Here is a 15,159-nt window from a genome sequence, read left to right as displayed (position 1 = left end):
AACGTTGTCTATATTTCATTCAAGATGTTCTGTCCAAACTAATCAAGATATCAACAAAGGAGAGTGCAGCAAATATGTTAACAAAATCACTGCTGATAACAAATTTTGATCACTGTCTCAAACTCCTTAATGTTTCCAACACTTAGAACTCAATTGGTACCTACACATTGCTAATCAAGGGTGGAGAATTGTTAGAAATTGTGGTTTGTAAGTAATGTGTCCACCTGTATGTCCATGTAAGCAATGTCTTACGCACTTGTACTCTAGGCTTAGTTTAGGTGTCATATCAGTTAGTTGAATCTTCTAGCTAGGCGTATTCATCTTAGAGTTTGTTAATGACGGTTAGTGTCAATGATGCCTATATATATTGAAGAATCATCACAATCTCTCTAGAATTTTCTAGAGAATAACTAAATAAATCTATTATTTTAGGCCAAATCCATTACAATAAAAGTAATGGGGACCTTGGGTTCTCAAGTTGTGCATCCAATAACTGAGTGTTCCAAAACCAAGTGCCTTGTATAGTAAAGTGTGTGTAGTTTAAGTGCTCCAAAGAGTGTATAAATATTTAAGAATTAAAACACAACAACACAATTCGAATATTACACATTATATATTCCAAATATTAATTATTGAATAAACAGACATTGGTGATTGGCAGTGGCAAACACATCCTCCAAATCTTGATAATGACATTCTCCCACTTAAATTCATTTATAGTCATCAGGCCAATCTGCATTCATACGTAGTAATGCCAATACAGAAAATGCATGAGCAAATAAGTACTAAGTACATATATATTCACTTCCACTCATCATTAAGGGTTGCATTTTATTTGATAATTGAAAATTCCAATTACACCATAATAAATAAGAGGAAAAAAAATAAAATTAATTGTATAAAAATAGATTCAAAATTATTCATAAAAACTATAAATTTCATAGATAGAAAAAATAATAACATTATTAGACATTAATTACACGTGTCAAATTATAGTTGCTTATGTATAATTTAATTAGTCCTGAAAATAGAGATATTTGACATTGACATACTATATGAATATCATCTTTTACAAAATATAATCAAAGTAATTATAAACTAAAAATAAATAACTAATAACTAATGGATAACTCATAACATCCCCAAAATGGGTGTTTAGTGAAAACTAATAATATAACTACAAATGTTTTGATTGCTTAAATATTTTAGGCATACAATTTATTAATTAGTCCTATTAATAGGTTTTACAAAAAAAAAAAAAAAAAAGTAATTTGTTTTTCAATTCTCCACAAAAACATAAAAGAAAATAATAAAATTATTAAAAAAAAAAATAAATACTATTTTGGATCATGTATTTTGTAAAAATTACCAATTGGATTTTCTGTTTTGTTTAATGATAAAATAGACATTGTATTTTCTAAAGTTGTACAAATGGGACATTGAACTGATTTTTTGTTAAAATAAAACTTAATAATAATCTGATCTAGAGATGTTATGATAAAACTTATTATATTTTCTGTATCTGTTCGTGTTAAAAATTGTCTTAAAATTAGTTATATTAAAAAATAAAATTATTGAAAATTGAGCTCAGGGTTCTATTTTTACCATTTTAAAAAATATAAGGTCGATTTTGTTATTTAACAAAATAGAAGGTCCAATTACTAACTTTTAAATAATACAGGATCTAAAATAGCATTTACTCAAAAAAAAAAAATTATATAAAACAAAATAATGATAGAAAAAGAAAAAGATATTACCTCTAACACAATTGATGAATACACGTGATGGCACGTGCATGACTTTGTGGAAATCGTCTCCTCCTTCTTCCATCCTTTCTTTGAATTTCTTAGGCATATTATTTATCTTTATCTCATTGAGTGTAACAATGTTTCTTATTCCATCTGGAACACTCCTCAATCCCCTACATCCATGAATACGCAAATCGGCAAGTGTAGCCAATGCACTCTCCTCCACTTTCCACTCTTTCAAGTTATGTAGAACACTAAGCTCAAGAGATTCAAGTCGAGGGAAACCTCCTCTTGAGCACACCATCTCTTCCCCCATAAAGCTATCATAGCCAATCACAAGGACTCTTAATTTTGGTAGCTTTCCTAATGTTAGCATTGGATCATCCTCAAGTCTGAGAAATTTCAACTGTAACTTTATGAGATTTGGGGAGAATAGGTTGACTTGTGGTAACCTTAATATAGCCGAGTACAATCTAAGCTTATATATATGAGGACAGCTTAATATCAAAGGAACTACATCTATGGCGGTGTAACGATTTGAACTCTCTACTTTTAAAGAACAAAGACGAGAGAATGTGAAAGATTGGGGAATGTGTAAGAATGTCTCAAAATTTCCATTCACACAAATTTCTAATTTCTTGAGACTCTTTAACTGTAGAAGATCACTCCCTACAAGATCGTTGGTACGAATACTTACCAATGTTTGTAAATTTCTAGACTTAGTTGACCTCAAGAATTTACCAAATTCTATGCCCTTACCATCTACAGTGATAAGATATAGATGCCTCAGTTGCTCCAACTTGTACATTGAACTTGGTATTTTATCACTCTTGCTCCTTACTCTCAAACTCTGCAGGCATCTTAAATTCCCAAAAGAAGATGGAATCTTTTCAATCGGCCAATTAGGAATACTTAATAACCTTAAATGGATCATATTCTCAATTTCTTTAGGCAACTTCAAAGTATAAATGGAATTATAACCAATAATCAAAACTCTAAGTTTCAAAAAGTGATTGCATGCATGTCTCAATACTCTTTTTTCATTATACTCATTTCCTCCACCATCTACAGCAAAGCACCTGAGAGAGGCATCTATATTTCCAACCATATGAATAAAATCACTACTAACAGTCTTTCCATTATCATAGATGGCAACTCTTCGTACCTTTGTTTTTATTGGCTCTTCCCATTTATTCTGCCAATCAGTAAAATGTAGAAAGTTTTCTTCTTGGGCTTTAGACACACACAAGTCTCGCATGAGATCATGAATGCAAAATGATTTTATCCTTCCTCCTCTTGAACTCATTTCTTTCACCTGAATCATACTCCTCTCTACCAACTCACACAACCAATCATGTGCCACTTCCTCCCAAGTTTCCACATAACCTCTTCTTCGCGATATTAAACCTTCTGCTATAAGTATATGACATAAATCTTTTACTCTTATCGGGACATCTTCAGCATAACGAGCCAAGTACAAAAAACAAGGCTTCAAATGAGATGGCAACTCACTGTAACTTAAACCTAACACCGCCCGAACACTAATGTATTTTGAGTTGTCATCATGTTGTTGACCACCTTCACCTATCCAGCGAATTACATTTGCTTTCAGTTGCTCCCAATCATATATGGTGTGTTTCTTTTTCGTAGATAAAAGCCCAGCGAGCACAATGATGGCTAATGGCAGACCAGAGCACTTTCTAAGCATCTCTACTGCAAGTTCTTTTTTCCTTTCTTCATCATCATTTGAGTCTGAATTTAAGTAATGGAACATAGTACTGGATTATTATCATGTCAAACATATGCATAAAGTATACTTAAATTAGGCTCTGCTTCTTAGATCATATCTCACTAATGCTACATATATTTTTCTATAAATGAAAGGAAGAACTTATATGAATAAGAATTATGATTTAACTAATGTATTCCTATCGAACTGATGTTAGTTTACTGACAAGTACATGTATATACAAATAAAAACAAAGATTAAAAAAAAGGGAATATTATGATGATTGAGTTAAAAAGAGTGAAATATATTACTTGATGGATCTGCTTCAACACAGAAGTACTTTTTATGAAACAGCTCCCAGCTTTCCTCTTCATTGAGCAAACGAGGTTCATGGATGAAACCGTGTTGATCGGCATGCAAAGCTACATCCTTGTTCCGAGTAGTGAGTAAGATCTTGCTATGCGTTTCTCCTTGAGTAGGGAATGCATGCTTTAGAAGATCCCATGTTGTTGTGGTCCATATATCATCAAGAACCACCAAACATTTTTTCTGTTTCTGAAAGTTGAAAAGCTCCCTTGCTAATTCAACATCACTTGAGTTTTTTATGTGAATTTTTTGTTCATCTGTAGGAGAAGTGAGAGAAAAGTGAATTCCTTTGAAGACATTGCTTGTATTACATTGCTGAGATATTGAGGCCCAAGCATAACAATCAAAGTGAGTCCTGACTTGAGAATGCTGATAAACCTTTCTTGCAAGAGTAGTCTTCCCCAAACCACCCATCCCGCATATCGAAACCACCTTATGCTTATGAGAATTCTCTTCTTCAGTCAAAAGGGCAACCAACTCTTCAATGTCCTTATCAAATCCAACAACAACATTGTCTTCAACAAAAGAATAAGCTTGCCTCAACTGTCTTTGCTGTTGGACATAGCTGCTTGAAGAAGCTTCATCTGCTTTTTGTATTGATCTGTGTACTCCAAGTGCTTCTAACTGTGAAGTCCAAGTATCAATGTTGGATGAGATCCTCTCAATCTCTGATCCAACTTTGTGGACATCAATAATGCGAACACACCCTTTTAAACCTCAAAACATCCTCCTAGATGACTCATTTACAGCAAGAATATCTGATTTTGGATTAGCTAAGATTTTGACAAAGAATCAGACTCAAACAAAGACTGAAATAAGAGGAACCAGAGGGTATGTTGCACCTGAATGGTTCAAAAACTCAGGTGTGAGAGTTAAGGTTGATGTGTATAGCTATGGTATAGTGTTATTGGAATTGATTTGTTGTAGGAGGAACTTTGAAGCTAAGGTAGAAGAAGAAAATGAAATGATACTGTGTGATTGGGTTTATGATTGCTATAAAGATGGGAAAATGGATATGGTTTTGGTGAATGATGAAGAAGCCTTGGGTGACATGAACAGAGTAGAGAGGTTTGTAATGGTTGCATTGTGGTGTATTCAAGAGAATCCATTGTTGAGACCCACCATCAAAAAAGTTATTCATATGCTTGAAGGAATCATTCAAATTTCTATTCCTCCCAACCCCTCTTCATTTACTAATTAATGTTAATTAATTAAGCCTTGGGTGACATGAGCTTTTCTTGTTATTGCACATTTTGCTAAAAGAAAACGACAATGTTGATGAGACAACAATCCAAACATATATATTACATAACAACATATAAAACATAAAAATTTAAAACAGACACTAATTTAAGAATTAAAACACAACACAATTCGAATATTACACTTTATATTTTAAATATTAATAATTGAATAAACAGACATTGATGATTGGCAGTGACAACACATCCTCCAAATCTTGATATGATATTCTCCCACTTTAATTCATATTTAGTCAATCTGCATTCATAGTAATGCCAATACGAAAATGCATGAGCAAATAAGTACTCAGTACATATATATATATTCACTTCTACTCATTATTGAGGGTTGCATTTTATTGATAATTAAAAATTCAATTACACAATAATAAATAAGAGGGAAAAAATAACATTAATTGTGTAAAAATAGATTCAAAATCATTCATAAAAACTATACATTTCATAGCTAAAAAATAATAACATAATTAGACATTACACATGTCAAATTATGGTTGTTTATATATAATTTAATCAGTCATAAAAAATAGAGATATATGACATATTGTATGAATATCATTTTTCACAAAATATAATGAAAGTAATTATAAACTAAAAATAAAGAACTAATAACTAATGGATAACATCCCAAAAGGGGTGTTTTAGTAAAAATCTATATATATAAAATATAAAGGAAAACATAAAATAAGTTTAGGTGGGATCTTAGATTTTTTTTATTCTATTTTTAAAATTTTGTAAAGTTTTTCTACTTTATTTAGAAAATAACTACAAAAATACATGAACTAAATATCACACATTGTTTATAAATGATGTAGGCATCATCTATGTAGCTTATAAATATTATTCTTTTTATGTCATATTAATTCATTCAAAATTATTTTTGTTTATGGGTGGTTGATTAATTTCTTACCCTATAAATTTTTATTATTTTATTTTTAAAATTTTTAAATTTTTTATCTTTCATCTAATATATATTTCATTATTTATATTTTTAAAAGTAATTATTTAATAAATATTTGTTTTATACGTTTTTTTATATTTGATGTAATATATAATAATAATATACAATTTAAGTTAATTTTATTTTAAGATTTTATATATATAATTCTATATTTTTATTAGCCCAAAAAAATTCTAACTAAATTATTTTAAATAAAATTAAACATTATTGTTTTTCTCAATATATAAAGAAAAATATAAATCAAATGAGATCTTATGAACATTTTCTTACTATTTATCTATTAATATTCTATCTATTTTATAATATTTCTTCTAAGTAATATATATATATATTTTGTAATAGTTTCACATTGTTTACAAACTATGTGAGTATTATACTTATTAACTACAAGTAAACATAATATATATTATAGAAAAATTCTACAATGCACACCCTTAAAATGGATATATTGATGCACCCCTATTTGTTTTAGCATCCGAAATAATTTTTTGGTCAAATTTTTTCTCACAGTCATGTACGTTATAGTTATTTAAGACAACCTGCAAAATTTTAAGAAATTCAGAAAAGTTTAACACGCCGAAAACTACGTTCAAACAGTGTTGCACGCGTGACTATTTTATTTTATACGCGTGTAAAATAGACTGTTTGAACATTGTTTTCTATATTGTAAATTATTCCGAATTTTTTAAAATTTTGTAGGATATCTTAAATAGATATAACGTACATGAATATGAAAAAAAATTAGACTAAAAAAATTCTTCTAGATGCCGAAACAAGTTAAGGGTGCATCAATACATCCATTTTAAGGGGGTGCATTGTAGAATCACCCTGTATTATATTTCATTAAAAAATAAACAATATGAACAAATTTATTATTAATTGCAACACTTTAGGTGGATTAATTATATTTAAGTTTAACTAACTACATGCATGCATTGCTGACCCTTTACGTGTCAATATTTAATAATTTGTTATTTTTTTTATTTAATAAAAAAAGTCACTCAATAATTTCTCATAAACCAAAAATTCTGTTATATAGCCACATTTTATATATAATAATAGATATAAGCAAATTTTTATTTTTTATTTATTTGTATTTAATAAAATAATGAATAAATAATTTCTTAATTAAATGTGAGATAGATGATTATAAAATAATTTTTTATTTTTGAAAGCATTTACCCATTGTACGACCTTTTTCTAACTTTTTTCCGTTTTTACCTGTTTTTTAATTTTCAATTATATAAACTTTTATTAACATAAATATTTCTTTATTGACTTTTTAGATTCATTTTTACGTTTTGTTGTTGAATTTATGTAAATAAAGGTTTTTACTCTCCTCCTTCCTCTTCAAATGTAGTGGCTTAATAGAAAATGCATGAGCAAATAAGTAATAACGTACCTAAGAGAAAAATAAATAAATAAATAAATAAAATTAATTGTGTGAAAATAGATTCAAATTTTTAATATAAACTATAAATTACTTGATACTTTAAAAATAATAACATAAAGCATTACACATGTCAAAGTATGCTTTCTTTGACACCATTTAGGATATGTAATCTAATTAGTCTTGAAAAAATATATATATTTGACATACCGTATAAATATTATTTTTCACAAAATATATTCAAAGTAATCGTAAACTAAAAATATATAGTAACTTGTTTCAAAAAAAATATATATAATAACTAATGGATAACATCCCAAAATGGGTGTTTTAATAAAAACTAATAATATAACTAAAAATATTTTAATTGCTATATTTTTACGTATAAAATTTAATTAGTCCTATTAACAGATTTTACAAAAAAAATAATGATAATTTGTTTTTCAATTCTCTACAAAAACAGAAAAGAAAATAATAAAAGTATTGAAAAAAAATTGTTATATTAATATAAAACAAAATGATAGAAGAGAAAAAAAAAACATGTTAATTTGGGAATTTAAGTAAAGATAATAATGATAGAAAAAGAAAAAGAATGGAGTTAACAACAAAAGATAGATATGTACCTGTATCACAATTGATGAATACACGTGATGGCACGTGGTTGACTTTGTGGAAATCGTCTCCTCCTTCCTCCATCCTTTCTTTGAATTTCTTAGGCATAGAAATTATCTTTATCTCATTGAGTGTAACAATGTTTCTTACTCCATCTGGAACTCTCAATTTGCTGCAATAATGAATACGCAAATAGGCAAGTGTAGGCAATGCACTCTCCTCCACTTTCCACTCTTTCAAGTAATATAGACCAGTAAGCTGAAGAGATTCAAGTCGAGGGAAACCTCCTCTTGAGCACACCATCTCATCCCCTGTAAAACTATTAAAACTAATCATAAGGACTCTTAATTTTGGTAGCTTTTCTAATGTTGGCATTGGATCATCCTCAAGTAACAGCCCAGTCAACTTCAACTTGATGAGATTTGGGGAGAATTGGTTGACTTCTGGTAATCTTATTATAGGCAACTCTACTGTAAGCTTATAAATTTGAGGACAGCTTAATATCAAAGGAACAATATCTATCTTGGTGCCAAAAAGATTATTCATTTGTAAAGACAGAAGACGAGTGAATGTGAGAGATTGGGGATTGTGTAAGAATGTCACAAAATTTCGATCCACACGAATCCCTAATTTCTTGAGACTCTTCAACTGTAGAAGATCACTCAGTAGAAGATCCTTAGTACTAATACCTACCAATGTTTGTAAATTTCTAGACTTAGTTGACCTCAAGAAATTACCAAATTCTATGCCATTACCATCTTCAGTGATAAGATATAGATGCCTTAGTTGCTCCAACTTGCACATTGAACTTGGTATTTTATAACTCCTGGTCCATACTCTCAAAGTCTGGAGACATCTTAAATTGCCAAAAGAAGATGGAATCTTTTTTATTTTCCATTTAGGAATACTTAATAACCTTAGATGGATCAGATTCCCAATTTCTTTAGGCAACTCGAAAGTATTGAAAGCATACCGCTGACCAATAATCAAAACTCTAAGCTTCAAAAAGTGATTGCATGCATGTCTCAATATTCTTTTTCTTTTCTCAATTCTTTCACAATATAGAGCAAGGCACCTGAGAGAGCCATCTTTGTTTCTAAGCATATGAATAAAATCACTACCATCAATATTTCCATTATCATAGATGGAAACTCTTCGTACCTTTGTTTCTATTGGAAACTCTTCCCCTTTATTCTGCCAATCAGTAAAATGTAGAAAGTTTTCTTCTTGGGCTTTAGACACACACAAGTCTCGCATGAGATCATGAATGCAAAATGATTTTATCCTTCCTTCTGTTAAACTCATTTCTTTGACCTGAATCATACTCCTCTCCACCAACTCACACAACCAATCATATGCCACTTCCTCCAAAGTTTCCACAGACCCTCCTCTTCGCGATATAAAACCTTCTGCTGCTATGAGCACAAGACATAACTCTTTTGCTCTTATTGGGACATCTTCAGCGTAACGAGCCAAGTACAGAAAACAAGGCTTCAAGTGACGTGGTAACTCGCTGTAACTCAAACCCAACACCCCCCGAACACTACGGTATTTTGAGTCATCATAATGTTGTTGACCACCTTGACCTATCCAGCGAATTACATTTGCTTTCAGTTGCTCCCAATCATATAAGGTGTGTTTCTTAGATAGAAGACCAGCGAGCACAATGATGGCTAATGGCAGACCAGAGCACTTTCTAAGCATCTCTACCGCAAGTTCTTTCTTCCTTTCTTCATCATAATTTGAGTCTGAATTTATATATCCAATGAAATACACAAAAAGAATTATGATTTAACTAATGTATTCCTATCAATCGATGTTAGTTTATTGACAAGTACATGCATATAAAGATTAAAAAAAAGGGAATATTATGATGATTGAGTTAAAAAGAGTGAAATATATTACTTGATGGATCTGCTCCAACAGAGAAGTACTTTTTATGAAACAGCTCCCAGCTTTCCTCTTCATTGAGCAAATGAGGTTCATGGATGAAACCGTGTTGATCGGCATGCAAAGCTACATCCTTGTTCCGAGTAGTGAGTAAGATCTTGCTATGTACTGTGTCTCCTTGAGTAGTAGGGAATGCATGTTTTAGAAGATCCCATGTTGTTGTGGTCCATATATCATCAAGAACCACCAAACATTTTTTCTGTTTCTGAAAGTTGTAAAGCTCCCTTGCTAATTCAACATCACTTAAGTTTTTTATGTGATTTTTTTGTGCATATGTAGGAGAAGTGAAAGAAAAGTGAATTCCTTCCAAGACTTGGCGTGTATTACACTGCTGAGATATTGAGGCCCAAGCATAACAATCAAAGTGAGTCCTGACACGAGGATGCTGATAGACCTTTTTTGCAAGAGTAGTTTTGCCCAAACCACCCATCCCACATACAGAGATCACCTTATGCTTATGAGGGTTCTCTTTTTCAGTCAAAAGGCCAACCAAATCTTTAATATCTTTGTCGAATCCAACAACAACATTGTCTTCAACAAAAGAATAAGCTTGCCTTAACTGTCTTTCTTGTTGAACATAGCTGCTTGAAGAAGCTTCAGCTGCATTGTGTATTGATCTGCGTACTCCAAAAGCTTCTAACTGTGAAGTCCAAGTATGAATGTCGGATGAGATCCTCTCAATCTCTGTTCCAACTTTGTGGACGTCAATTTCTTCTCTGAAGATGCAAATAAATCTTTTCCATTTGCTTCCTTCATTCCCCTTCAAAGCCACTTTGAAGACATAAGTCTCAATAACATCTTCCAAGTCAAGAGCATTTTCTCTGACTTGGACAACCAAAAGGCGAACTCTCTCATCACCATTTCTTACCAAAGCATCAGCATCTTTTAAGAAAGCACTCATACATTGAAGCCTGATTTGTGCATTCCCAACTTGGGCTTCAACTCCACCCAAGAATTGAGCTTCAGAAATCACCAAGTCTCCAAGCCTTTCAATCACAAACGAAACAACAGCATCTGCCATTTGATAATTTTGCTCAGTAACTAAATTGAATTGAATTGTATGATATGATCTAACAGCAAAACAGATGACTCATTTAAGCATTTCTATCCCAAGTGGTGTTGTTGGTATTCAATAATGGCTGCTGATTTTGTTCTGTTCTCTGATTTTTTTTCTTATCCTTACAGTGATTTAGAGGTGGTCCTATTCGTGTATATGTGTGGAGTAGCTAAAAGGCATTGAGCATTATTGGTAGGCCCACCATAATAAGTCACTTCCAAGAAGGAACCCATCTTTAATTGGTTGGCTCTCCTTATTACTCAACTCGATTTTCTAACTGTGGCTGTGGCTCATGTGGTTCTAACTATATCTGCAACCTCAAAGATGAGAAAACTTAAAAAGTATCATATTCTTTTCACATTGAGGACAAACTAAGAATTAAACTATATTGTCCTTTGATGGAAGAAGAGTAGCCTAGATTATATGTTAGAGATTTTATTACAATGGAAGAAAATCAAGACATTACAACACTATTGCAATATAATATAAGGATCAACAAAGAGATTAAATAAATGTTACAACAACATAATATACAACATATATACACTATATATATTATATATAAGAAATATAGAAGAAGATAAGAACACATGTAATATAAAATATGTATATATATAACAAGAGAATAATATATATATATAAATATATGTATATACTCACTCACAACCTTGAGTGTAGAATAGTAGGGATCACCATGGCTTGAACAAGGTATTACACCTTTGTCCAAAAGCTTATTTCCCCCTATCTCTAAGCACTAAGGGAACTCTCTAGGAAATAGCTTTGGGAATTATCAAGCCTTTTAGGGTTTTCTAGCAAAGTGCTTTCTTGATAGAAAACTTGACATCTCTTACAAATGAGCACCAAAGACCTCCTTTTATAATGTATAGGTGATCACTTAGAATTCAAAATACACAACACTCATTTCTCTCATATAAATGAGTATTAATATAGTTTGTAACAACTATATTTCATACCATTTGAATCCTATCATCAAATTGTGTAACAACCCTTTTATTACACTAATAATGTGTGATCAACACATGAGTTACAAGTGACAACAAATTGTAACTCCTCTCCAAGTTACAACATGTAGGTTACAAAAGTGTAGGTTATAAAATCATAGGTTACACATTTATTTACCATACACTTAATATATTATTCACATATATTTATCACATTTTAATCTACTTTATTATTATATTATAAAATAATATAACAATCCCCCACTAGATTAAAATGTGTGACACACTTGTAACACACTTGTAACATTTATTTAATCAATCAAAATATTATATCAAAATATAACATTCCCCCACTTTGATTGAATAAATATACACTTTTAAAGAAGTCTTGCTTAGGTGCATTAGGTAAAATGTCTTTCGACTTGAATTTTACCTTAGTGTAGTTACCACAAAGTTTGATGAAATTTTGGTTGCCGTAGCATTGAACCACTATCCCTTTAATACAAACCGGTGATAACACACACACCCTCGCTAATGCTCACTTGAGACCGCATGTCTTGCTCTTGCACCGTTAATGGCCATGTGCAAAATTCCAATTCATGGACTCTCTAGAGAATACTCCCAATTCTCATAAGAGGCGGCACCACCTCTAGTCCATATAGGTGGAGTTTTAGTGTCTCACCACTCGTTAGACACTTCTTAAGCTTAAGTGAGTTTTCTTAAGCTTAAGCTCCATTAAAAAACCTTTTGGTTTTAACCCTCAATTTTACAACATGTACTCATCCATAGATGGGACAATTGAGTACCACATTCACTCTATTGACTTGTTATTACCTATTGAACTTAAGACTAGATTTTTACTAGTGTTAAGATAGGTTACCATCAATGAGCAAAACGCTAAGGGAGTTTAGGTCCCATCCTTCGAAAATTCATGCTTTAATCTTGTACGGAGATTAAGCGATTTGTTATAACCTCTCACTATTGATTCCATGTGAATCATGCATGCCAAAAATATAGTGTTCATTTTGTGACCACTTTTCTCCTTAAGTACTTAAGCTTTGAAAATTTAATCATAAAAGATTAATTTTCACACAACTCAAATTCTCAATAATTTTGATACCATGCATATCAAAATTAAACACTAATTTAGACACCAAACATGTCTAAATTATACTTTATTTTAAGACACCAAACATGTCTTAAACTTTTCATATTGGAGTATCACCCCCACACTTTCACATTTCACTATCAAGATAATATCTTGATTTTAAAATATAGAAGACCACTTCGTCTCTATAATTTTTCTTAAATTTAATTTCCTTCTTGAAATTATTTTTACCAAAAATTTGACACCAAATATGTCAATATTTTCACTTATGCACATAGCCAAACTTGATTTAGAATTTGAATTCAAAATCAAAAATATCAACAATGTCTCATCACATTTTGATTAAATTTGTGGTACACCCCCACATTTCTACCATAAAGTGTATATAAAATATCACTTTTGTGTATTTTCCTCTTCAAATGACTCTTTAAAGCCACTATAAAAATACCATTTGACATTTTTAGTTTTCTCACCAAAACTAAAATATCAAACTCACGTTACTACTCATAAAATAATGTGATTATTTTTACTCATAATTTTAAGGTTATCTCCTTATTGAGATTAGCCCAAAATTATACCAAAGTTAACAAAATTCTCATCAATTTTGTTCACCACTTTGATTATTTAAGATTCAAAATTGCTTCTCCAATTTTGTTATCTTTTCACGATTTTTTTTTTTTTTTTTTTTTGAATCAACATTGACTCACTTTATTTTTGAGTCTAAAATTGTTTTTCCAATTTATGACTCATTTCACAAGTTTGGATCCCCTTTTAATCTATTGTTCTTGCTAAGACAAGACAATTCTCATAAGTGTAACTCTCATAGTCCACTTTTCCTTATCACTCATAATATGAGATGATTATCTCTTATAATCCAATAAAAGATGTAACTTATCAAAATCCATCTTTTATTATCTCATAAAGTGAAATGTTCACCACCAAATTGAATAAGAATTCAAATCTATTCTTTATTCACAAAATAGATAATAATAATTTTCACATCAATAGTAATAAACACTATTATATTACTATCAACATTATTATCATACTATATAACTCATACATTAATATAATATGTATGTTACTAATCAACATCTTATATGTAACATACACATAATGTCAATATTAAATTCACAAATATATATGTTACATATCTCATATAAATATAACATATATACTATAATATACATATCATATACACATAATATATATATTTATTACACAACTATATATGTTACATACCTCACACATATATAACATATATATACACATTAATATACATGATATATATTATATACACATATATAACATATATTATATATGCATGTCTCACATAAATACATAGAAGTAATTATTTCTACATATTTAATCTCACTAATATATATTATATCACATGCTCTACATATATATAATATATATTACTCATACATACATATTATATATTATATATCTCACATATATACATATAATAGCATGATATAAAAATTAAATATCATATTATATACTACTATATATATTAATATGATACAAACACATAATCACATATATGTCACATATATATAACTCATATATATATAATATATATTACTATTATATAAAATATAGTAAATCACATAATATACACCACCATGCTCACCCATGAAAGGCTTTCACAAAAAATCTCTTATCCTTGTATTCTCACAATCTTGATTTATCACCTCTTCCATTGAAAAGGGTTAAGCTTTTGATTGTTAGAGATTTTATTACAATGGAAGAAAATCAAGACATTACAACACTATTGCAATATAATACAAGGATCAACAAAGAGATTAAATAAATGTTACAACAACATAATATACAACATATATACACTATATATATTATATATAAGAAATATAGAAGAAGATAAGAACACATGTAATATAAAATATGTATATATATAACAAGAGAATAATATATATATATAAATATATGTATATACTCACTCACAACCTTGAGTGTAGAATAGTAGGGATCACCATGGCTTGAACAAGGTATT

At 30.0% G+C, this 15,159-nt stretch overlaps 2 protein-coding genes across 2 annotated transcripts; both read right to left on the bottom strand.

The window, feature by feature from the left end:
- On the bottom strand, positions 1-4,952 carry LOC133034588 (putative disease resistance protein At1g50180). Its single transcript, XM_061109700.1, has 4 exons — positions 4,901-4,952; positions 3,789-4,559; positions 1,758-3,500; positions 1-733 (listed from the first exon to the last, which is right to left on the bottom strand). Exons 1-4 carry the CDS (start codon positions 4,950-4,952, stop codon positions 711-713), a joined length of 2,589 nt encoding a protein of 862 aa, XP_060965683.1. The 3' UTR covers positions 1-710.
- A 170-nt stretch (positions 4,953-5,122) lies between these two features.
- LOC133035181 (putative disease resistance protein At1g50180) lies at positions 5,123-11,385 on the bottom strand. The gene is made up of 3 exons (XM_061111030.1): positions 9,971-11,385; positions 8,077-9,813; positions 5,123-5,343 (listed from the first exon to the last, which is right to left on the bottom strand). Exons 1-3 carry the CDS (start codon positions 11,034-11,036, stop codon positions 5,339-5,341), a joined length of 2,808 nt encoding a protein of 935 aa, XP_060967013.1. The 5' UTR covers positions 11,037-11,385; the 3' UTR covers positions 5,123-5,338.
- Positions 11,386-15,159: the final 3,774 nt, after the last annotated feature.

The sequence above is a fragment of the Cannabis sativa genome, chromosome 2 (genome assembly GCF_029168945.1).
Source record: "Cannabis sativa cultivar Pink pepper isolate KNU-18-1 chromosome 2, ASM2916894v1, whole genome shotgun sequence".
Taxonomy (NCBI): domain Eukaryota; kingdom Viridiplantae; phylum Streptophyta; class Magnoliopsida; order Rosales; family Cannabaceae; genus Cannabis; species Cannabis sativa.
Note: the sequence above shows the minus strand (reverse complement) of the source record. Positions and strands in the feature narration are given on the sequence as shown.